Source organism: Anas acuta, chromosome 2 (genome assembly GCF_963932015.1).
Source record: "Anas acuta chromosome 2, bAnaAcu1.1, whole genome shotgun sequence".
Lineage (NCBI taxonomy): Eukaryota > Metazoa > Chordata > Aves > Anseriformes > Anatidae > Anas > Anas acuta.
Window position 1 is genome coordinate 59260638 of NC_088980.1, and position 26920 is coordinate 59287557.

At 36.7% G+C, this 26920-nt stretch overlaps 1 protein-coding gene across 13 annotated transcripts in view; it reads right to left on the reverse strand.

Moving 5' to 3' along the window:
* Positions 1–227: 227 nt before the first annotated feature.
* SUGCT (succinyl-CoA:glutarate-CoA transferase) overlaps positions 228–26920 on the reverse strand; it is a 320240-nt gene continuing 293547 nt past the window's right edge. For all 13 annotated transcript variants that reach the window (XM_068674935.1, XM_068674931.1, XM_068674916.1 and 10 more), the window contains one exon: positions 228–563. In XM_068674935.1, the coding sequence (XP_068531036.1) occupies positions 400–563 (164 nt within the window). In that variant the 3' untranslated portion in view covers positions 228–399. The remainder of the gene's footprint in view (positions 564–26920) is intronic.

Genomic DNA, 26920 nt, shown 5'->3' on the forward strand with positions numbered 1-26920 from the left:
AAGTAACTGTGCAAGCCAGCTTTCTACAAATGGAGAGTTCAGTACACAGATTTCTAAGGTTCTGCTTATTTTCACTAACATGATGTCTTCCTGGGGACAAACATTTAGGCAATTACTGTAATTATGATAAGAACTCCATTTCCCATACGATGTACTGAAAATGAGTAGCCACAGAGGACCATATAATTACATTTACCCCTACCCTCCAAGAAAATCTTTCAGTCAGACAGTATGAGATTGTTTATTTGATACATCAGTGTTAAAATCATACAAACACACATGGAAGAAAATTAGGAATTAAATTATGTCTTCTCTTTGTGTCCCATTAGGGGAGCTGAAGGGAGCAAAGAGAGGACAAAGCTATGTGAACTCAGTGTGAAGGAATGTATCTAATGTTCCTTATCTGACCTCATGCTGAGCCACAGCACCAGTGTGGAGCAGTTCTTCTATGGCATTATCTTCATACCCCAGCATGCCCTTCAGTATCTCCACTGTATGCTGTCCAACAAGTGGAGGTGGTTTGGGATGTGACACAGCAAATTCACTGTATCTGACACCTGGTCCTGTTAAAAAAAAAAAAAAAAAAAAAAGGAGGGAAATTGGGAAAATATTTACTGTCTATATTAATATTGAAATGTCTATGTTAGTTTAAAGAAAAATATCGCATTTTCACAAATCTTATCACAGTGTTTATTTATCACAGAAATGTTATATTCTAGAATTATATACTAAACAAATTCCTGCTGACAATAAAGTATTAATAAGCCAGTTTTATGTAGTACAGCCAAATGCAGAATTGCTGCATATTTGCCCAACTTTAAGAAAGTCTTCCCATTGTTTCCAGTGGTATGTATATCAGGTATTCTGAGTCATATTAAATCCCAGATCTACTACTCCCTGCTTGCTGAACAACACATGCCCAACCCACAAAATGGGATGTGCTGCAGAAATCCCCATGCTCTGTATACAACAGGAGGCAGCACAACCATAAGAAGCCAAAGAAGAGTCATATTAAGGCATTGTTACTACCGCCACAGCAGCATAAGATGATGGGCAACACCATTTCTTGTCAGCAACAGCTCAAACACGTCTTCAGTGTTCTCCATTATCTTGCAGTGATGAAGGACTAACATCATGCACAGAAATGACATTCCCTGGCTTGTTTTATGTCTTCGATCAAAAATGTAGGTAGCATAAGAAACTCAACAATGGTTTATTTACTCTGGAAAGAATCATTTCAAAGGTGGAAACTGCTTAGGGAAGCTGGCAATGGTATGAAGAATTACGTCTACTGCAGATAGTCAGGTCTTACTTTTTAGCAATCCTCTCTAGTGAACCCAACAGAGATTTCAGTGTAGTTCATTGCAGACAAGTAGCTATATCATTACTATCAGTCTCAGAAGAGAGAACAGGCCACAGATTTACTCCAGAATCAAAACTGAGATATACATTCACTGTATGCATAAAGACTAGCTATTTTATAGAGAAGCAGGGGATAATAATTTCCAGAATTGTCACTTGAAAACTTTCCTTTAATACAATATTCAACAACATCTGATGTTTTGGACAATGGACAAAATGATTCCTTTATTCTTAACTACAGCCTTTATTATGTCATCATAAAGATTTTACAGAAAAAGTTATATGTAGTTATGTCTTTCTTCATGCCACTACAGCTTTATTTAGAAATGCAAATAAATACATAAGAATAGTGTTTGACTTAGTTCCAAAGGAATGATAGACTATCACATGTTAAGGAAAACAAATCACAACAAGAAGTCATCCTATAAGAGCATGAGCAAGGAAGCTGACTACTTGAATTACTACTTATATGAGCAGAGCTGATGAAAAGGTCATATCAAAATATTCCATTTTTGCTGTAGTCTTCATTAAACAGATCACCAGTGATAACATGTTTAACACAGTAAAGGTATTTACCTCAAAATGAGCAAGAATACACTCATGGATACTTAGAAAGATTTTTTTCCAAGCTGATTAGGTGTGAGTTTCAGAAAGACTTTCAGCTCTGCTGTCTTCCATAATTTCACTTAAGAAATATGGTCTAGGTAAATCCAAAGCCAGGTGGAGTCGTGAGTGGAAAATCATATTCAGAGAATAGATACCTAGGGTCTTCTAAAAGAGGAGGATATTTCAAGTGAGCTCCACAGGAATCTGTTCAGGATGAAGCATTCATCAGTACTTTTTTAGTGGGTCAGCTGATGAAACTCATATTGTACTCACTCAGGTTTCAGAGGAGTTCAAGCTAAAACCGACTGTGAAAAAGATTTTACAATGACTGGGCTAAACTGGAGAAAATAAACGGATAAAACAGGTGAAATTCAATAATGTCAAGGGGAAGGAGCAGCATTTATTAATATAAATACAGGAGAGAGGACAAACAGCAAGGTAGGAAGAGCTAGGGGTTACTCTAGATCACAAAATTAACGTGAGTCAACAACACCATGTTGCGAAAAAGGCAAGCGTCATACAGGGATGTACAAACAAGAGAAGAGCCTGCAGGACACATGAAAGAATCTTTTTGTTCTAGTTAGGGCTGGCAGGTCACAGCTGGAGTAGTGGCTGGCGGGGGCCCCCCACCGCACAACCGTGTGGAGTACCTGAAGAGATTCTACAGGACAGCAACCAAAGCGATCAGAGAAAACATGAAAGGCTGAACAAAGTGGTCATGGTGGTCGTGGGCCAGGAAAATAACACTGTCTTCAAAACTATTTTCAAAAGAGGAAAAGAAAAAAAAAAGGGGGGGGGGGGGGGGGGGAAATATGTGACCCTTCTGCAAGAAGAAAGCAAATCCTTTCTCATGCCCATGATGGATGACAAATTAATTGACTCAAGTTAAAAAAAAAAAAAAAAAAAAAAAGAAAAGAAAGTAGGCGACTTGAAAATAAACTTAAATCATGGTACAGGTACAGCTAAAACATGTCATGTGAGGAGGCTGCAGACTTTCTACCAATTAGGACCTTAGGAACAAGAATTGTTTTGGTATAGCTGAACCTATGTCTGATCCTTGGGGCTTGCTGATGGATGATCTCACGTAATACCTTCACCCCACTAATATTCATGAAAACTAAGAAAGGGCTCACATCAGGGGTAATTTTAAATAAATTTAAATAATTTTAAATATTCTACTCAGTTTGAATATACTAAGTTAAATTTTGAGACAAACTCTCATGTGATTGATCAGTAAATTTTAAAGGAACAGGTGACATCACTAGACAATATTTGTATTATCTCCTCTTCCTAGCACTGCCTGAGGGCTGTACTGGCCCTAGTGCAAGCCACAGGAATGATGTATCCGTGCCAACTGGAATGCTTATGAAGACAATTTCAGAGTAAAAATGCCCCTTAGAGATTTATTGGTCTAGAATTTCGAAGTAGCCATAAAACCATTAAGCAATTTCTATTAAAAATATAATAAATAGATATAAAGATTCTTATTTCAGGTGTCTGCATCTGAGACCATGTATATGTTCTCTTTATACAGAGAAATCATCAGACTCTAACAGAAACTAATCTAGGAGATATACATGGTTTTCATTTGCTTGTGCAATTTCTTCGTAGTGTAAAAATTGCCTATCTCAAACCTCAGGAGTTGAAATGATATCAAAAGACATTGAATAAAACCTCTAATGAAAAGAAAACAAAATTGACATTAAGTGTACCACAGGCATACAATGCTTCACACTTCCCAAATAAATTAATCTTACAAACTAGAGCATGCTAGAAATTTGCACAACAATTATAAAACCAGTGTCCTTCTTGAGCCTTTATTGTGTGATGCATCATTCATCATGCTACTTTTCACTTTGATAGAGTTATAAAGTTATCTACATTCATTCAAAGGAGCTACTTGCTAATGATCCATCATTAACGATTCTCTGTTCTTTCCTTGTATAACTTCTACTTGGCTTCTGTGTCAATTAGGAGGGTGCAAAGCTTGCCAGTCAGGCTTCAGCAATCCCACGCTCCTACTGAACAACGCTCGCTCCCGGAGAGCAACCAGCAGAATGCTATCCAAATGCTAATTAAACACAACTGCCTTATGAGGAAACCATCTCTTGAGGCAGAGAGAGGTGAACAGCTTTAATTAAGGTCAGAAGCATTTGCATGTGGGTGAGTTACAGGGAACTTTGCAGATGAAAACAGGCCTTTGCCGGGAATGAAGCAGTTACTACTTGGAAGAGGTCACCTGCATATCCTGACTGTAAGCAGGACACTATATTCAATTCAGCCCTGAAGGACAGATATAATCACCTGAAGAAAGCCACAAAGGAATGAGTAGCTGAGATTTGACTTTGTCCTGTTAAATTAAAAGGAGCTTTCTTTTTTTTTTTTTTTTTTTTATTTTAACTGTTGCCAGTAAAGCAAAAAGTTATTTCTTTTACCACATTTAAATTCTAGGGTGATTTTTTATTATAATCATTTTGACTTTGGCACATTGCTAAAATACATGCTGTGCATAACATACAATGTTCAAGGATTAATAGTGTAACGAGTCAAAATTTGTATCAGTTGCAACTACAATAACAACTCCACCAGGTTACCTTGAATACTTCCCCAGTATTTGAACTCAACACCATCACAATAAATTCCATTTCTTTTGTGCCTATCTGCTACAGCATTGTTAGACACCAAGCAGAGCTATTAAGTAGAGACACATTAAACACACTAAAGCAAAAGATAAAGGTAGATAAAACCACTGAAACAGGTCCAGAGGAAGGGCCCAACAATAACAAAATGCCTTTGAACATACACCCTAACCAGGTGAAACACATGGCACGCTTTGGAATGTGTCACTGGATGTTTCTGAGATTCAGGGCTGCAGAAGCAAAGTTAGTTTTGTTCTACTATTGTAGAAATTGAAGTTGAATTAGAATATTAAAGGAGCAAAGCACAGTACATAAAAGTGGATAAAGCTAATAAATTTTGCTTTGTCCTGCCAAATAGCAATCCTGCAGCACTGTGCTCGAGTCACCAGATAACACTTCCTTTGCGGCACAGGTTAAAACATATTGAAGTAATCTAATTCTCAAATTATGTAGAGGGAATTAGGCCCAGGGACAGCTAGGCTCAGGAAAAAGACATGAATATTTGTTACAATTCAAGTGGGACAAGGAAAAAGAAAGTGGAAGTTTGAACTAATGTACGTGTATATGTATTTCTTCCAACATATCACCTACATTTAAAAGAAAAAGCAATGAGAAACCTATCACCCCTTGTTAGCTAGCTCTATCCCAGCTCACAATGTAGTCTATATACATGAATGAATCACACAAACAAAAAAAAAAAAAAAAAACAAACCAAGGACTTGTACCTCTTCCAAATAACATGGTGTTGCTACATAACAGTTTTGCAATTCCAATGAAATATCATTAACAGTCAACAGAGATGGCCCAGAACCAAATCATTTGCACCCAGATCCCATATATACTACAGTTCAAGTGTTTGGGGCATTCAATCAGCTAGTTATGAAACCAGCCAAAGAGGAGAATCAGCAGGAAACAAGAAGTAACTTTTAAGGCACTGAAAAGGAAAACAATACAGAATATGTCTGAGAAATGGCCTTAATGGCTCACATGAAGAACACTCAGGAGTTAGAAGTGAGGTGTTCAGGGATATGTTACCAGGAGTAGACCTGGGAGACTTCATTTTGAATGTAAGGTCTCTTCCCTTTTGTCCCAGCCATGACTTCTGTTAATTCATCATTCACTGCTGAGAAGTGGATGAGGTGGCTGAGCATACAGTAAAGCCCAGCCTAGCTACACTGCCTTTACACTGAGCTTCTTCCCCTTGATAAAACACAAAGTAAAGGTACACACAGGCAAAAAAAGCCTCATTAAAAATTGATGCTAGTACAAGTAGTCCACACAGACTTCAGGAAATCTCCAGAACAAATTATTTGCTCCAGCTTAACTGGGGAACTACAATGAGTTTTCTTTCTTGCTATAGACATGACAGTTTGGGAGCTTGGAGGGCTTCTTAGGAATCTTTTTAATCACTGGAAAAATCCTTTCCTTTTGCATTACATTAGAGCTGATGATTTACCTTTTAAGAACAACTTATAATAGATTCAGAAAAAATAAATTAAGGGAATAATATTCAAGAACTCACTCCTTCTTTCACTGCAGGTTCCATTTCCTCCCCCACTTAAAGCATAGCCACAGAGCGTGTTCATTTGGCACCCAGCACAGCTGAGAGGGTGGAAAACTTTGGCAGGATGAGTAGGAATGAGTAACTGAGAGAAGAGGGGATGGACAAACCTTTTCAGATGATAATAAAATGTAAATCTTCTGTTAGGTGCTATACAAACACAGATGTAAATATGGTAGTAAATAGTAAAATCAGTAGTGCAGTGAAAGTAATATCAATACTAAACATATCTATAAGCCGTATCTATAAGCCATCTGTTTACCTTTTCTCATCTGGCAAATGTTGACTGCCATGGGAGAGCTATAAGAATTATCACAATTAATGACACAAGAGTCAAGAATGTAAAAGCTGAATCACAGTGAGAAGAAGGAATTGACAGGCAGAGCAGGAAAAAAAAAAAAAAAAAAGTTTATTTTTAATAATCATAGAAGGGTGTCTAAGAATCAATCACTTTTAAACCCGGACTTAGACGTTCAGGACATCCATTACACAACTCTTAAAATCCTTTGTCAAGTACTTACAAAAGTACTTTTTTTTACCCAAAGCTGCACATACAGAAATGCATTAAAAAGCATTTTAAGTATTTCCTATCAACCAACATCCTGGATATAATCAGTGTAAAAATAACACTCAGCATTTATGTACACTTCACATTTTCAAAGTGTCACCATACTAACCATATCTAATTTATCTTGCATGACTGCTGGGGTAAAAGCAATCATTTATCAGTCACTCTGCTTGCATATTTGATAGTAATCCTGACTAACTGCATCATTCAACACAATTTTGAGAGAGAACTCTTCGTACATAAGAGCTTTAAGAACCTCACAGAAAGGTAGTGTCTACTGCTTCCCATATGTATCACCTCACAACATTGAAAATTTGGCCTTTTTGTGCAGCCTCACACAGTTCCATTCCTTTATGAAACCCCCAAAGACCTAAAGAGAAGGCTGAAAGAAAGGCAGGTAGGAAGACAAGTGAGAATACTCAGAGGTAGCAATTTTAAAGAACTGTAAATTCCCTAGGTAATAAACTATAGCTTCATTTCCTAAGGAAATGTGTTCACATGTCTGTGTTGTCTTTCTAATCATCTGTTTGTCTGCCTTGCCTTACCCACTGGTCCACCCCTAACTTTTGAGCCTGTCAATCTAGACAACAGTGTCAAAATCCTAAGGAAAATTAAGTTCTTACTTAAGAACTTAAGTTCTTACTTACTTAAGGTTTTGCAAAAATTGGTGACTGCTGAAGACAGACACACAAACTACTGCCTTGATGACACTGTATAAATAAATAAAAGGAAGAACTCAGGCATTATATACCCTGTTTGGTTGCAAAGGGCTTACTAATAAGTACAGACACAACTGTGTAACAGTCAGCTAGCACATACTGTGGAGACACAGCATAAAGGACATGAAAAAAGGTCAGGTCATCAGAAGTATATATATGATTTATAAAGGAGAGAAGTCTGAAGGAAAAGAGTATTCAGTTCCACTGTACATGGAACAACTTCTTCTAGACATCTTTCCTATAGCACTGTGGGAGGTGTATTCAGGCCGCACAAGCCCAAGGTAAGTACACTAGAGACTTCTGGTTTAACATAAATTGGCCTCGCTGGAAAGAGCTAAATAAGTAGAGGGCAAAAATTGGGAGAAGCCTGACAAAACTTTAACAGGAAGAACCTACAAAGGCAAGCCTAAACTAATGAAAATCCAAAATAAAAATGTAATTTTTCTCCATTTGTAATCTAGTCAATACAAAACTTGATATATAATCCCACCACAGGATGCAGGTTAACCACAGGATGTGTACCTAATGCAGAAATTGTGGGGTAAGGCTGAAAGGCTTGTGCTATTCAGGAGGTTAGACTATATGACCATAACGGTTATTCCTGGGCATAAAGTACATGGAATTCTGAAATGCTCATAAGCACAACTGTTTCCACAGAACAAAACTGAGTTTAAGATGAACCTGAGCTTCCTCTGATACTTGAGTGGTCAAGCAATATATTGTTTCACTAAGACATTAATGCCTTAATCAATTTCTCTTAAAGAGAGCAATCGATGAGAAGTGTGTTACAAGCATGGAACATAAAAAAATCAAAATGCCACCTGAAATGAGTCTCTTGAAAGGACAGAGGAATGCTTAGTTGCAACACGCTCACATGATCCTGGAAGCTGAATCATGTCCCCAGCTGTGCAGGCAGGCAAAAAGCTCCTCAGGGACCTCCTACTGAGCCTGGTGAAAACTATTTCCAAGTCCCATGCCTTGTGGTTAGTGTGACCCTGCATGTTGGAATAAGACACGTCAGCCAACCCAGAAAGTGTCTGCATCTCCTCAGTACACCAATCTGTCCTTTCCTGTGTGCTGTCTATAGGTTAGATTCTTTGGCTCTTCAGAGACCCCAAAGGTAATCCTCCTGGCCAGCTGTGCATCATCAGAGTAGGAGGAGATTAACTTTTCCTTGCAGATGAGCTCTTCCTTGCTCTTTAGGCAGCCAGCTGAATCCTGCATACCTGAAGCTGATTCTAGTCTCTTAATTCTGGGATGCAAAACAATCCACACTGAAGAACATACACACTGTGAACCCCAGGCTGGATATAATTTTCTCTCTTATCCCTTACTTGCTAAAGCTGTCCTTTTTTGAGGTAGAAGTCTTTAAGTTTTTCCCCCCAAAATGGTAAAAATAACATAAAATTAAAAACCTTCTCTTAACATAAATTTGAAAGAATTTTCAAAACATTCTCCTAAGTAACTTTTGCCAATGCACTTATCATGCTCAAACATACTGGAAATGCTTGCATCACAAGTCTGATCTTTCAGCTTCTATGGATCATTTTTCTATGTCCTGTCTTCAAAGTCTTTGCCTAGTTGTTTCTGCACCATTTTGAAAGCATGGATGTCAGAATGGGGTGCAGTTTATTGCACAGAAAAAAAAAAAAAAAAAAAAAAAAGATTTTTCTGTATCTCTCTAAAGCTCTTTTAAGTACAGCTTGAAATGAGAGCTGATGTGAAGATGATTATTTGTGATGATACTGATCATCTTTCCTTAAGTCTCTTTTTAAAATATGAGGTCTATCTGACATTCTGGTCTGACGGTATTAAAAACCACCGTAACAGCTGCTTTGGCAGAGACGGTAGCCTGGAATAGAGTGAACTGGGTGGTAAATGGCTTGTGACAGAAGCAGTGTATCACAGAGCTTTGCTTCAGTTCCCTTGCCTCAACACAATCCATCTGTATATTAGTACATGATTTATTCATTAATTTAGGATGATTAATGTCTTAAAGCATCTATCTTAGCCTGTTAAGAAAAATAAATTGAGAAACAAAAACCTTCCACAGTCTACCTGTAGCAGAACTATTTGCAATCACTTCTACACACTTTTACATTGACTTATTTTTCCTTAACAATCAATTCTTTTGGTGAAAGGATTGTCTGAAAAGGGGTGTATTGTTATAAAAAAAAAAAAATCAAAGATCAGACATTCAGTTAGATGTCAAATCATGTGTCTGTCATATGTTGCATGCTTACTGCAATGCAGCATTGTATTCTTCATTGTATTCTATTGTATTCTACACATCTTTGGACTGTTTCTCTGTGGCTACAATACACAGGCATATAAACCTTCACATTTGGAAAATTCAACAGTCTGATGATATTTTCTTGCCTTGTTGGTGACCCACACCAAGTAAGTATCTGCTGAGTGAGTATTAAAATAATGGAAAAAGTCATCAGCTGCAGCACAGCCAAGGAAATTCTGGTGGTTGAAATTCTTCAGAGCAAATGACAGCTAGGTAACTCTATGTTTGAGCACCGTGGAAATATTTGGAACTTGATTCTTGAGTAAGGCATCTGTGATTAAGTAGGGCTGAGTACTTTGCACAGCCTGATCACTCTTCCAAAAGCTCTCCCACTCCACCCTCCATTTACTTCTGTTGTCCCCTGTGCTGCAGAATGAGGCCAGTTCCACTGCATAGGGACTTTCCCTGGCAAAGGAGGATGGGAAGGGATTTGATACTTTGTTTTGGATTACTTGAAGAACTGCAAATTACATTTTTAGCTCTTTTTGGGTAAGGTGCCCAGACTCCTTAAGACATAGGCTACTAAAAATGCTGGCAGAGTTTTGAAAAGCACTGTGCAATCTGGGACAACTCTCTTTCTGAGTGTCATACTTGAGACATCTTTATAGGGGCCCAGTTTCCAGAAAAAGCTGAGGACATCTGAAAATCTTTCTCTTTTAGGATGTCTCAATTTGACTGTGCAAAGACATCTGGTATTCAAAATAGACAAGAAGAGCAAATATCCTTTAATTTAGCAGGGGAAAGTAAAACTAGATATATAACTATTTCTAGCCCTTCTATTTTCATATTTCCTACTGAAAATCAATTATCAGGTTAATTATAAGTTTTTCAAAGCGAAATTGGGCTTTGGGAGTCAGCTAGAGAGGGAGCATACTGAAGATTAGGCTTTTTTTTTTTTTTTTTTTTTTTTTTCCACAGATTTGTAAGTGACAATTTGATCAATACTGTCTCTGTGTGAAGAACTGGGAACAGCTTTTTGGCTTTCCATTGTCTGCTGCCAATCCCTGACATGTGATATTCAGCTCATCGACTTGCAAATATCAAAGCAGTATGGGGCACAAGAAACAGCCGTTTCAAACCAAGCAGCCTTCAGTCTGGTTTTTGGTTGTGTGGGCATGCTGATGTGAGCATGTGTATGTTAGTTAAGTATAGGCTGGTTCTGTATCTAAGTTCTTGTGGTTTCTAACATTTGCCAGCCTTTACTCTGTCAGAAGGGTTTTCAGTGTTGTGTTCTACCCTACAACAGTCAAAAGAGTCAGAAATCATCTCTCCTCACCCACAAAGACTAGAGTAGGATTAAGAAACAGAAATTTAAGTCGGACACACCCATGAAGAGGAATGAGGCACAAGGTTAGGAAGCCATCCAAAGCTCACTTGCCTATCCCCTTACTAAACTAAACTTAAAAGACTCTTTTTTGCTCAAGAAGACAACTAAAAAGCTGGGAAACAAAAATTAAAATCAGATTGAAACCAGCCATGCCTAAGCAATAACCCATTTTAAATGTGCACAGATCAGTTTCATTAAAATATTTCCCCATTCTCTCTTTTTCCACCTCCTAATATTTTTGCTGTTTTCTTCAGCTCCCCTTTAAACTCCAAAGTAAAATTCTTTTACTGACATGCTTTGTAATTTTGGAGTCCTAATCTTAAGCAGCAGGTGCTTAGTTTTAATGGAATTTTTCCATCTCAGAATGTCTGGGAGCATCAGTAGCACCTCCCTCCTACACAGCCCCTCACCTTTGATCCTTTGCCATTTGCACTTGTGGGTTTTCATTTACTGTATTTCTTCTTCTTTCTACAATCTGCTTTTTCACTGCAAAGCCTTCAATCTCTCCTCTCCTTTCTTTTACCTCATATGATTGGAAAGTGCTGTCTCCTAAAAATCCTTATAAAATATGAAGGGCCTGGCTGTCCCTTTCTTCATTTTCAGCAACGCTGTGTCTATTTTACACTGTACTGGCAATTTAAAATGGACTTAGAATGGTTGTAAATATTTGCATTACAAGAACAATTATATTTTAATTGACAGAGGTCCCAGGGCTTATCCACACAAAAACTGGAACCAAAATAACAGTTGGTTTTACTTCACACAATTACTTATTTTGGAGCAAGTCTGTGTGTGGGCACTTTTGTTCCATACTAACAGTTTTTGTTTCCATTTAATTTTAGCTTTTCGGGTAATCTGATTTTACTTAATTTTCTCTTATAATTTCCCATTTTGAGTAAACATAAATGATTTTGTACAGATTTAATCTCAAGAAAAATCCAAGGAAAAAGCATCTATACTCAGTTTACACTAATATATCTAAAAGTTTGGATTAAAAGTAGCTGTGTAAATTCCTGTTTGCATGTAGAAAAAATGGGATTCACATCCTAATGTTAGAATTAGAGATGCTGTAATGAGTGAGTACCTGCCCTGCCTTCATGCTGGTAGATTTCTCCTGAACACCATATGACTTAACAAAGTTTAATGGTCTGGTGTTTCTTATCTCCAGGAATCTTATATCCCTAGTTTGTGTTTCAGTTAGTCTTCACAGCATATTTGTATTTGGCTGTTACAGAATAGCTTCTTACGCTCATTTGCCTTTCTTTTGCTTATTGTATGCACATCAGAATAGAATTCTTGCTCAAAAAACAATGACTTGTTGCAGAAGTGACCACATCTTTATTCGCTAATAACTCAACAGAAATTTGACTGAAAATTCTGCCTTTTAAAATATGAACCTGCATTATGCTGCAGTAAATCACAAAGGCTCACACAGTTTTAATAACTAAATTTTAATTGAATTTTCCATTCTTAACAGGATGACCCAATTCCAGAAAGTCATATCAGCCACTTCCTTAATCCACAAAGCTCAGAGGCTATCTTCTGCACTTATAGCATGCAAAAATGTTTAAGACTAACACAAATACCTTTCATAGATTATTCTGATTCTCAGGCTGATTTCTAATCCAGCTGTTCTCTGCCTGATTCAATGTGCAGATTTCATTTTAAAACACAGAATATTCCCTGGTTACCTGCCATATAACTAGATCTTACAGGTGTAGGGCATGTTTGTAATGCTTGTTCATCCAGTTGCAGAAAAAAAAAAAATCATAAAATAAAATACTTTGTCTAGCTTTCCTTTTTCCAACTTTCAGATACTTTATCAACTGAAGAATGCCAGGAATTACTTCATCCTTTATACATGTACCTGTTACAGATTATATTCATTAATTTCAAAGCCAGCTGCTGTTTTTGCTTGAAGAAATCCTTGATGGTACACTTTTTATGACATAAATCTTTTAACAAGAGCTGCTTGCTATGATATAGAAACATTTAAATTTACCCTAATTATAGACCTACTATTTTTCTGTTCTTTTTCACATAAGTAGGATAACTAGCATAATGCTCCTCCTTGGACTAACTCTTTCTATAGCAAGTTCGACACACAACACCATATACAAAAGAAAACCATGTACACATAAAAAAAAAAAAAAACTGTCAGAAGAAACAAATAAACATCTAGTAGATTATTTAGAATTTGTAAGATCAACCATAGAACAGACTGCAGGAGCTGAGAACCTAAACAGAGGCATTTGGCTCCTTGCTCTGTCACCAAACAACCCTGTGATCACAGGCAAACCAGGTTCCTTTGCCATACCCTTCTATTTCCCCTACAGTTTTATTAGTCTTGCCTATTTAGATTACAAAATGTGAGGGACTGGAGTTGCCTCTTACTATTTGTTTGTCTAGTGTCTGACACAATGGGCCCCATATTGTATTGGAATGAAATACAAATAATAATTTTCTGATATCCTGACTCCCAAAGCTGCTTCAACAAAGTATGAACCACTGTCCCAAGTTATATCTGATAAATTGTGCATTACTGTGTTGTGGGAGAGATTTCTTTCTAATCTTAAATCCATCTGTCTTGCTGTGCTCCGAGTGATAGTTTCTGGGCAGAGAGCATACTAATTGCAGGATTAAACTCTTAGCTAACTCTTGGGTGGAAACTGTTTCCCATAATGTGGTATAAAACACATGTTGGTTTCTGTCTGCAGATCCTTGAACATCATAGCCCTGATTCTGACTGGGAAATTTAGGTTCTCTATTGAAGCATGTCTCTGCAGTATAATTTAATTAAAATTAAATAATAACTAGCTATCAAAACATATTATTGAGATTTTGGTGGCTCCAGAACTGCTTAGCCTGGTTTAGTTGCTCTTTGAAAGGCAGACACTATTGTGCTGAATGCAATGAATTTAGCACCTCCTCCAAATAAGTAGGACAAAAACTTAGAAAAATGAACTGTAATTTTGGTTTACTGTCTTAGGATCATTTTAATTTTACAAACACACAGAAATTTGAAACATTTTAAGCACATCTGAAGTACATCTTTGTGTATGACATATCATTGTAATATATATCATTTATGTGGACATGCACACTGAGGTGAATGACTGACGTCACTGTGACACAGACTCTACTAGCAAGCTGCAAGAAACAGCTGGCCTCCAAAATCTTTTCTTCCCATGGGTGCACAAGGGGGCACATACCAGATTGCCAGTCACAAACATTTAAATCTTTCAAAAATTATTCTGCTTGCATCTTATTTTCTTAGGGTTCTCCAGTTAAAAGCCATCTTGCTAACAAAATACTAAACTTTCCATAATGTTAAAACATACTGAAAATGTTGAAAACAACCTCACATTTCAAGAAGAGATACATTATTAGGCAAAGCTACTTGTTGTTTTAATCCAATTCTTAAGGTTGTGTTAATGGTTGCACTGCAATCAAGAGACATTACTGGTACTAGCACCCAACCAAGAGCCCTGTACTACATTTTGAAATATTTGAACCAAATCCCCATGCCGGAAAGTATTAGTAAACCTAAGAGCAAAGTTATGTGGGTGAAGGGATTGAATGGAGCAGGGCGAGATATGCAGAGGGCTGGAGCAATAGGCAATTTTTAAGTTCTGGAGTTCCAAAAAACAGATACGTGTTTGTGAAAACACAGATCTTCTAGAACATAGGATAAAGCTCAGCTGGGATAAGCACTTTCCATCATTAACTTTTGTTCCTACCACTTCCTGATTCTTATCTGCCCTCATGTTACAGTGGCCTAACCGATCTATTAGCACAGCAAGGCTTAAGCTATATCCATATTTCTCCTATTGGCACTACTCGTTTTTCTCCTTTGCCAATAAACCACATCTTGGCAAACATTCACTCTTCTATACAAATTATCAAAGTCAATATAAAGTCAGAAAAACACCCATAAAAGTTAAGTACACTAGACCTCCCTCTGGCAAAGGTCAAATGTAGATGTTTTTGGAGGACGGCAAGAATAAGATGAGATAATCCAATATTTTCTCCTGATACTTTCCTAGCCTCTAACAATTCACCATCTAGCTCCACTATCCCACCCTCCTCTAATGCATACTCCTCTGCTCTTCCCAGTTCTCTCCCTAGTCTCCCATTAACCAACGCCTACTCTAACATCCTGAGGATAATCACCACAAGCAACTTAATACACCATGAGATAATATATCCCATGTAACTCAATTACTCATCAACCTTCAGTGCTCTTTCTTGTTCCCAAAGCCCACAACTCACCACAGCACTTGCCATTGAACCCTAAGCCTTATTTTCCCTCTCTCCTTCTCCCTCTCCTTCTCCAAAACTTTCTACTGACCTTAAGTATTGAATACTGTGAATGCTTCATATTCTTCACTGTTCACATCCTTCCTTCATCTATCCCTCATCTTTCCTTCATTACTCCCTCATCTATTTGTCACAGAAGCTGACTGGTTGCACATTGTACATTGAAAGTAATATTTGAGAAACAGAGAAAGATGAAGCAGCACTTCTGACTAAATAGACTCTATTTGCTAAATTCTTCCTCTGGATTTGTTAGATCTCTGCAACTGGGATTTGTCCTTAATGACAAGCCAAGTAACCCCACTTCGCAGCATGCACTACAACCAACATACTTTAAGCAGGTGTGGGAAAATTCAGCAAAGCACTAATGACTCCTAAAAGTGCTAGCAGAACCTGAATTCATACTGAAAGATGTAATGCCAATTCAACACACAAAGTGATATTTTGTGATTTCTGTGTCTGGCTTATCCAGTCTTCCTAGAGGTTGACCCAAAAAAAAAAAAAAAAAAAAAAAAAAAAAAAAAAAAAAAAGGTAGAAAAGTAGAAACAGATTAAGAAACAAATAGTAGAAACAAATAAAGAAATCAAAAAGGGTAGGAAAATGGGTCTGCTTTAATACAGAGAATCTCTGTATTAATATCTCTGTCTAATATCATTTTTTAAAAATTTTGCATTATCTAGAACTCTGTGGAAATATGCTGTTTAGGTAGATGCAACATCAATCTTAGGGTACCACAGCCTTCTGTATTAGATACGAGAAACAAGATTTCTCATTAAAGAAATCCAACTTCTGTTTTTCTGGGTGACTCAGGGGAAAGACATAACCTTGGCATCTTTACTCATTCTCCTAGGTGAACCAAGAGAAGAAGACTCTATACATAAAATGTCTAGATACTCGGTTTGTTAAATATAGCACTATGACAAGTTAATCCAGGTCAGCATATGCTTCCCCCCATCTCTTTTTCCAACCAGCTTTGACTCATAATGTGACTAGAGAGAAATAGGAAGATAGTTTTCACAAATGACTGAGTAGGAGCTCAGCCTGACTTTGCTTTTGGATCTCAGATGACTGTTGTAGTCCTAATTTGAAGAAAGTACACTCTCTGAAATTCAGTCTTTAATGCAACTTCAGCTGTGTAATAAAATTAAAAGTAGCCCTAACCATTTATCGTCTTTGAAAAGTTCATCTTAATTAGTATTTTTGTGCTGTAGCTGTCCTCTTTTGTAAAGCCTTCTGAATCCTTTTAAAGATGTTCTAGAATGTCGGCCTTAATTCTATTAAAATAATTATGTCCTGCTTGGTTCATAGACAAAACATAGACAAATAAAACACGTCTGCTTTATATGGTGTGATTTCTGCAACATGTGGAAACTGCTGTTGAAATCGCTGGCAAATGGCAGCATGCAAATAATCTTTACATCTGTGTACAAGCAAACCCACAAGTTTCACAGAAGCTGCTCATATTGGATGTTCTTAGAGTAAGAAAGACTGAAAAGAAAATCATGTTTTTTCCAATTAGTTTTAATCAAAGCATTGGTTGATCTCCTTATTCCCATTCATACTAAGGTATATTTTACAACTTGAAAAGATTTTAATAGGATTCAGATCCTGTTTTTACATTAAACTCTGGCTCTCCCTATCCATCACATTTAATTTACAGGCCATAAATATTGCCACTTTCAAACAAAAGACTTAGGACCAGATTCAACAAACATTTAGTTCTTGTAAGCACAGTGTAAAATCAATGTAAGTTAGGAAAATAAAAAGTATTTATGAATATAGATATTTATAATAATGTCGATTTTGGAGAGGGCATAAACTGACAGCATGGGCAAAACAAGCCACTGGTCACTTTAAATCCTTTGGTTTGATATTTCTAAATAAAATTCAGAACAAAAATACTCAAGTACTGTGCTATTTTCCAAGCTAGCATCAAGTTAACTATGTCATCTCAGTGAGAAACTGTGGTTATAGAAAAGCTCTTAAGAAATTAGTAAAAAGAAGAGGGAAATAATAGAACGACTGTGAATGTGAGAAAATAAAGGAAGAAAACACTATTAATCTTTTAATAGAACTGCTTATGTTCATCCACATCTACATTCTGATCCAATTACATCAAAATTAATAGTGATAATAGTATTATGATCATGTGGAAAAATTCTTTGACTGCACTATAGCACTATAGCATAGGAATGGGAATACACTGAAATCAACCTTTTTCCAAGATTTGGAAATTATAAATTAAGTGATAGAAATGGAGGGTATCTGAGGTTTATTAGAAGACTGAACTGTAAGGTGTGATATTTCCCTTAAGTGTAAATCAAATACTCTCTGTAATATGGTTACACATGCTTTAGAATTGTTTAAAAAGGCCGAAATGGAGGGGGAGAGGGAAACAACAACAACAACAACAACAAAAACACACATACACAAAAAAAAACAACTACAGGATTGTAAAATATTATGCATAAAAAAAATAATAATAATAAAATAAAAATAAAAATAAAATTGTAAAAAACAGTATCTCTAATGTGATGAATACTGTTATCAGCTCTTAGACTTACACTTCCAGGATAATTGTATTTCACACTCATTGGTGGTATAAATTTCAATCACAGTTTGAAGAAGAAATAAGTTTTATACAAGAAAATCAAGATTTCTATTTTAACCGCTTACATTTCAATAAGCATCCCATTTATATATAGATGCACTGGTATTATATAAATGCATATGGACTTGCATTCATACAGTGAGATGTTTACATGACATATGTATTTATATAGCACGCTTATAATTACTTCCATTAATACAGCAGAGGTTTTCAGATGATTATTGCCCTCATGGAGAATATAATTAACAAAAACAGGCACATGCTTTTTGATCTCTTCCTTCCAACAAAAGCCTAATCCTTATGAAATGGTATCCTTCACATGCACAATACAAATCTAAAGGAGAATAATCATTGGACACAGAAACATAAAATTCTAGCACCTTCGCTAACTTGCTATACAGCTTCATGTCAAGTAGTTACTATATGTGGATATGAACCAGCAAACTATTTCAGCATGTGTCTAAATGAGTCAGTCTTCCCAGCTGTAATACACTGATAATGGTATTTGCTGACTTAACTCAGGTTATTTTGAAGACCTAGGTAACATTTGTAAGGTACACTGAAATCGTAGAGCAGCAGATGCAGTGCTACAACCAAGGACTATTAAACTTCCCTCAGAACAATGCTGCAAAACTTTTTCTGTGTTGCATGACAATATGCGTGGCTGCAATAGAACTTTACACTCAGACAATGGGCATATTCCCTCTGTGGCATGTCCCACTCCACAGTCCTTACTGTCAAGGAACATGATCAGACACAGCATTATGTCTTTCCCACCAATGCATCTGGTTTTCTTTCCAAAAGAAACTAGAAAAGTAAAGGACAACAAAAGTCCAGATGAAAGAGAGCAGATATGTTTATCCACCTGTATCTGTGAGCTGTGAAGGTGCCTGGGTTGCATAGTACAGGCTCATGAAGACCAAACATAAAGCAGGTGAACAGACAATGAGAGAACAGAGCCTGGCATATGCCATTGCTCCTCTGCCATGAGGAAAGGATGGGCCAGTGATGAGTAGGTAGTCAAGGACCTGAGCACATGAAATTTGTTTTTCTTCTCTGTTATCAGTGGCCCTAGAGTGACTTAGGGAAAGTGTTCTTTGTCCCTGTGAAAGTAAGTGGTGTAAGAGTTCTTAAGTGGTTCTCAGGATTCATGAGTTTATTCCCTGTTTAGATACGATAGTAATAGATCCATTAAAGTACCTTAGGCAAACAGGAGTTGTGTTTTTCAGGTAAATTTATACACACAAACAAAAATAACACTGGTACAAATTAAGTCAAACTTATGTTTTAATTTTAGATGAGTGAAAATAATTACTACCCAAAGTAAAAATGAAATAGACTGTTATGATTATTAAGGGCATCCCATAATACTGGTTATTTAAAAGAAAAAAAAAAGCAAGACTGCCTTTTCAGCTTCTGTGACCTGGCCCAGAAGGCATTAACCTTCTCCTATAGATGAACACTTCTACGGGAAAATGTAACTTTATTAGCGATACCCACTGAATGTGTTTAATATTTAGAGAGAAGGAAAACAGCTATCTCTCACAGACGCAATACATGACTACCAGACTACACCAGAGTCCTTGAAGAGATTTTAGACTACTAGCCTAAAAACTGCTTTCAGAGGGATATGACTTATGAAATTTGAAAGGGGAAAAAAAAAAAAAAGGCTTTTAGCAATTCAGATCTCAATGGCAGTATTTTTCTCTTATATGTCATGGACTCTGCCTTGAAGTGAAAAACAGATCATCTTTATAAACAGTCTAATCATCGTGTTTCAGTTAACACCTTTTTTAGCACAACCTACTGTCCTATTCTCAGTTTCCTCTCAACATACAGATGACAGATCCTGAAAAGGATAAAATATTTTAAGGTCTTCCAAAGGACACCTTGTGCAAAGGATGTGATACTGAAAGTAGAGAAAATGAACCTTTCAGTTGAGAAGAGAATGTGCCTTTAATGCATTAACAACAAATGCTAAAACACCAAAAGGAAACTTTTCCAAACTGGTTATGATTAGCTGTTCTAATTCTGTACACTGCCCTGAGGAATTTGAACACCCATTGAAACCAAGGATCTTCCTTTACACAAGGAGACATAAAACATAATTCCATAGAGTTTAAGGCAAGTAACTTCCAAGGGATTTGCTACAGCGATTTATTTGCAACAGGTTTGCTGCAGTAATAACTTTTCACTGCAAGTACACAATGTCTGTCTTTTGCAAAATACTTCCACTTCATTTTCTATCACAGGGCCACCAATCCTTCATGCCAGGATTTCATAAAATTAATAAATCTACTTCCATAATCCCTACTGCCTTTACTGACAAATGTAATAAACTACAGGATGCAAAACTCTGGAAGCCTACTGGGATTTATTTCCTCTTTTTTTTTTTTTTTTTCCTTGACAAGCTTTACAGAGTAGCACTTCTGAGACATGCTCATGTGCTGTAAACCTAATCCTTAGCAATTTCCTCTTTTCTCAAATAACCCAAATATTTTATGAATATTGAAGGATTTCCTATATCAGACAACACTTGTTTTTTTTTGCTTTTTTTTTTTTTTTCATATGAGTTGATCTCAAGGAAATGCACTTTTTAGAACAATTGGATGTTCTCAAGTTGACATTCATAGGACACACTCTTAACAAAGCATGTAAAACATAACCAAGAAGAAAGTTTGCTGTAGTTTAAAGGCACTACAAAGAAGGTGGAAGAACTGAGACTAAAACATGGGACTTGAGACCCAAACAACCTTGTTTTTTTTTTGTCCTCATCATAGTATGTCTTTTGTACTGCTTTTTATTCCCACCAATCTCTGTAGATTTGCATTTCTACTTCAGCAGGTTGTACATGGATGCATTTTTCAGCATTGATGGGCCAGTGAAATCACAGTCTTCTGGTACTTTCTTTTCTCAGTGCTCTTTTTCCTAAAATGTGGGTGACACCATTCCATTTATAACAGGTTTCACCATATTGACAGAACAATTACATTTGCTTGCATGTCTTCTTCAGCTAGGCCAGCACTTCTGCAACTCTTCTCTAGATTGAGCTCATCCTTTGGCTGGTATAGTTTTAGTCGGCAAGTATATTAGTGCACATGCACATCTACACTGATAGGAAGTGACTTTCTGGAAACGATTCCTCAATGCAAAGTTTACTACAGCACCAACCCATCTGCTAAAAATTCTTATTTTTGCTGTAGAAAGAGCAGTGTGTCTGGAATCCAGCTCCTAATGATGAAACCAGTACACTGGTTCCTATCACCTTCCTGCTCTCCTACGTAATGGCTGCAATAACAACTGTACCTCATCCTTCTGCTGCTGAGAGACACCCTTGATTTGCCTGGGAAGTGGGGAATAGGGCAGTGTAAGCACAATGACTCCATTATTTCTTGTTTACTCTAGAAGAACCAATAAAGGGATAAACACAAATCTTGGCTGAAATAACCGTGAGGAAAAATGGTTGAGATTTTTTTTGACATTTAGTTACCAACAGGAAGTCTTAAGATAGCCTAAAACCCACTCCTCAGAAAGAAGAAGAGCTGCTCAGAAATTCCTTAAATTGACAAGCAACATTTAAGAAATTAATCAAATGGAATTAATTTTCATTTTGCTGCACATCCAGCTCCAAATCAAATATTACAGGAGCACAGAAAATCTCAAGAAAATGCCCCATGAGGCAGGGAAAACAATTAGCGGGCAAAAAAGAGAAGTATTCAGCACATCCCTCACCCTAGAAGTCCAAGCCAATTACAGTAGAAATAGTCAGTGATTCAGCACAAAGGTTCCTTGGCAGACTAGTGAGGAAAAGGCAAGACTCCAGCTGGGTCACTCAGAGAAACAAAAATGCAACAGTACATCATAAGGGCAGGATTTGAGTTTGCAGCCCTTAAAAAAGGGGGCATTTAATTTAGTACATGGCATTCTTAAAAGATCCTCCTTCAATTATATTTCTTCTTGAGATTGTGAACACAAAGTTTCCATTCAAACTGGGTTGTTATCATAGGGTCACAAAGTTCTCCAACCATCAAGAGTCTCTGCTGTAGTTCAAATGAAAGAACGATGCATTTTGGGGTGGGGGCAGAGGGGGAGGTGAACTCTAATACTTCTGGGAGAAGACAGAGTGCAAACCAAAATTTCACCATCATGGATTCCTGGATTCTTTATCGAGTTTTACTAAAAGAGAGAAGAGGGACAAAAACTTCCAGATAATTGATGTAATTGTTCTGGGTAACATGTCGAAGTAGTCTGTATCTAAACTGACAGAAGAAATCATCAGAAAGGAAAGCTTTGATTATTGTTTTTATGTTTGTTTTTCTGATGGGAGAGCAAAAACTTTGGTTATTGTCAGAGAAAACCCAGAATGAGATACAGACCTTTGAACTGCCCCAGAATGATCACTCTTGGTTTCTTGAGTATGCATGAGCCATCCTTAAAATGAGTTTTGGGAGAGTTAGAGAGTAGAAAAAAAAAATAAAATATGGAGAAGATAAGAATAGAGGAAAAGGCAACCAAAAGCAAGGAAATCAGAGAGCTACAGAGGCAAAGAAAGAAGTTGAAGGATGAGAGCAAAAAATAATAGAGAAAGCAGCAGGAGCAGTGTAGAGTTTGATGTTAAAAGTGATGAAAAGATAACTGAGATGCTTATCAGTGAGATTCAGAAGAAATGCTGGTGGAGCAAGAAGATGGCAGATACAAAGCAGAGTCATCATCACTTGCAACTGAGGAAATCCATATGATCACAGAAATTTTTCATAATGTGCTCAGCCAGCTGCAGTTGGCTCTGTGAATAATGTAGCTGGGAACAGGGGTGAAAAAATGAGCTAAGAGACAATGTGGAAGGAGCCAACAGCTGATTTGACAAAAGGCAGCAAAAAGGGAAAAAAAAAAAAAAAAAGAAAAAAAAAAGAAAAAAAGAAAAAAAAAAGGAAAGAAAGAAAGAAAGAAAAAGAACAGATATTTTGAATTGATTACACCTGAAAAAAAGTCAACTGCACTGGTTTGAGCATCACTGACAAACAGTATCATAAGGACATGGAAAGCAACTTTGAGATAGATTCTCAATTCCCTCTGCAATCAAAAGGTTTCATCCAAGAACAGCTTTTAGCAATGAATTACTCTTAAAGATAAAACTGCAGACGGTAAAAATTATATCCTTCAGGAGTATTTAAAAAGCATATGTGTGTATAATCTTATTAGCTTAAAAATAAAAAGATGTAGTTTAAATAAAAAGTTGTTTGTTTGTTTATTTTTTAATGTTCATGTCTTCTAACCCTTTTTGCGATAATAGAGCCACAACATATCATGGTATAAAAATTGCTCATGCAAAACTATTGTCCTTACCAATGGTGCCAGAAGTGTGAGGTTCATAAATTTTACTGTACAGCTGGAGGAGTATGTGCATGTGTTACTGTTCCACGGCACGCATATAAAACATTTAGAAAATAATCATTTTAAGGTGACACTGTCAATTTTTAAATAATACTAGATGTCTTTTTTTTTTTTTCATTGTATTGTTTCAGATAACACCTGGCAATACCATAATTGAAAGAGAAAAAAACGATTTATTTCCCACTGCTCCAACACACTCTGCCTTCAGACAGCAAGTTTCACAAGAGCTTTTAGAAGAGGTTGTGGGATCTCCATCCTTGGGGCTTTTCAAGCCAAAACCAGTGACCTGGTCTCAATTCAGAGCTGAACCCACTCTGACCAGTGTGATTCTTTGAGTCAGATCATCACATATAGACAATTTCAGTATCTCCTTCAGTATCACCAGTAGGGCACTATTCAAATATTGTCTTCACTTACGATTAATGACTATGTAAAGGTAAATATAGTATTTAAATAACTTCATGTCATCAGTGTGGGAGGGAAAGAGGAGAACTCAATACCAAACACAGGGAAAGGGAGAGTAAAATGTAAACTGACAAAAAACTAGGGAAGGAAGCTTCTACAGTGCTATGTCCTCTTTTATTACTCAGTATTGCACTTGTCTTTCATGTGAAATTTATTGAACATGGTGCTGCATAACTTTTAATAGGTTTCTGTTCTACCCGCAATGTATGAGATTAGCCAGATAGATTTCAAATTGACTGTTTCAATCAAATCTCTTATAATGCTCTCCCCACTTTCATTAGGGAAAAACACAAAACTTCTCAGGGTTTTCAGATGTCTTACAAAAGCATCACCTTGAATGTCAAAAGGTTTATGGTCTGTGGCCTTTTTCCTTTTGCACTGGGAAAATCAGAGTGGATAAAGCATCTTGTTAACAAAAATTTCTGTGGTTCTCAAGACAGCCTGGATGTCCTTGTCTCATACCTTGTTGTATGGCTTAGGCCTTTTCAATTGTTTACAATCAGACCAGTAAGCAGTTTCTAAAATCATAACCATTTAAGAAGCATGGCATGCAAAAATCATTTCTAAAAAAGCTCGCATGTTTTAAATACACTAAATACTTTAAAACCTGAAAAAAAAAAATAAAATAAAAAAAAAAGCTAGAAAAGGAGATAACTTTTCAGAATTTTTGTCTGTCTGTGGATTTACATTGTCCCTGCAATATGCCACAAGCATTAAACTTTCAATTGGAAGCAAATGAGAACAATTCTCAGCCACCTCTTTCATAAAAACCCTTCAATCATTTGTAATGTTTTTTGACCAGTAAATAATAGAGCTGCTTCACTGAGCTATTTAAGTCATATTACTTACAGCTGGAGAAAAATGAGGAACAGTCATTTTCTAGAGAGGCCAAAAAATACGATACACCCATGCAACTAAATTAGATTAGGATTTCTTTGCCATTGGTTTGAGAAGATAAAGGATAACCTTTTCAACTTTTACTTTGCCTGGCATTGTATTTATATTTTCATATTAAAGATCTTGAACATGGAACTTCACAAGTGTTAATAGGTTTCAGTCCTATCACCAATGTGCTGAGACTAAGTACAGATGGAACTACTGAAATATTGCTGTAGTTGAAATGACCATGCTGAGGCTTCTAGAAAAACAGCAGTCAGTGGCATTCAATTTTTCCTTAATTACGTGGTGTCAAATGAAACACGACTGTGCAAAGACTTGTTAAACAGACTCCTGAGAAACCATCTTTACAGATTTCTTTTTCTTTTTTTGGTGGGGCATGGGGTGGGGTGGGGTGGGAGGAGATATAGGTATAAAGTTATAGCCTGCATTTTGACTTGCTGCTTACATGGGATGAAATTTGATCTCTGCACAGCACATCTCAGCAGTGTCCCCACAGGCAATGGAGACTTGCTAATAAACAAACAGGGCTACTCTCCAATAATGGACAATTCCTATGCTGCAATGCTTGCAGAATCACCACCGAGGGGCTTTGGGAAGAAGGAGATGTTAAATTTGGGAAGCACAGTGAATCCGTTGTATTCTGAACCTCTCACCATTTTCCATTACTTTCTCATTAAAAAATGGAACATTTGAAGGCATCTTCAGAGTACATAGTTGACATATTGCTATTGTTTTTAATCTAGACAGAGGCCCAAGCTGAACCAAGAACTGCACAATTAGAAGAAAACAACCCTCAATCTCAAAAGTTTTCAGGCTGAGTTTACACTATTGAGCTACATGACAGTAAAAAATCTCAAAAATACAGAAAAAAAAAAATATGCATTTACTGAAGTGAGAGGTGGAATAAATAGGTAGAAAATGGACAGGTTTTCAGCCTAAACCAAGATGGTCTATGCTAAAGAGCAATCAGGCAGAACCTGTTTGTTGCATCTCACACTGTTCACAGACAGAAAGCTTTATGGGAGAGTTACGCAATAGGCTGGCAAGTTACCTTGGGTGTAATAGACAGACATACAGCCTTTCTCTCCTGTGTCTTTTAACTTAACTAAGAGAAGCAACTTAGGAGTCTTTCAGAAACCCATTCTTCTACAAGTAGATTATCCACAATAAATTTGACCAAAGAGCTGAGACCACTTCTTCTATGCTGACTAGTGTTATGTTACGTCAGTGCTTCTTTTTGCTTTGTACAGTTTTCTTTCCTCACGTATTACAACTAGATTACAAACTCCAGAAAGGATTTACCTTTTCATTCTATTTCAATTATGGTTGTCGCACAATGTATATGGGAATCTGACCTCCAAACATAAGTTGTGAAAATCAGTGAAGGACTCCACCACCACAACCAATGTGTCCAGAGTTCAACCTTCTAAGTTAACTTCCTCACTGTTTTCATTTCAATAAACCAAACATTTGCCCCATTATACCTTACACCAAAATTTAAGGTGTTTTTCCAAAGCTTAAGAAGCCAAAAGTACAGATAACGGTCCACTCATTAGAGAGACCATCTTTCTCTCATCAAGCAGCCAAAATGTATACAAGAAACACTTTTTTACATTAAAAACAAACAAAAACAACAACAACAAACAATTACAGTGAGCCTCGGTAATTCTATTCTCTGCATACAAACAATATATATAACTTTCTTAATAATATACATTGCATATGCAACCTCAATTAATTGTTTGCCTCATAACAATTTGGAGTATCAGGGAAAAATAATATCTCTCAGCTGTGGTACTGGCTGTGGTTTTAGTTTGTTTTGCTTTTCCATTAGGAATCTGGTATTTGTGGCTGACATTTTTATTGCATTAATGGCAGGAAACAATATGAAAAGAATGCAGACAGAAGTGGAAAGCATTAACAGAAACATTTAGAACCATTGCAGGGACATTCTAATTATGATGGTGAGTAATAGTTATGCAGTAGAAAAGGCCAGGTTCAATGAATGTTCAAGGAACAAGATTCACAGTTTAAAATTTAATTTCAAGTCTAAAAAGCTGAAAATATGGAAAATCTTAGTGAGTGTTCACTCTTTGCAGCTTTGTACTAGATATGGACCCCTTCACTTCTGCAAACTGCCAAATAAAACACCGTAAGACA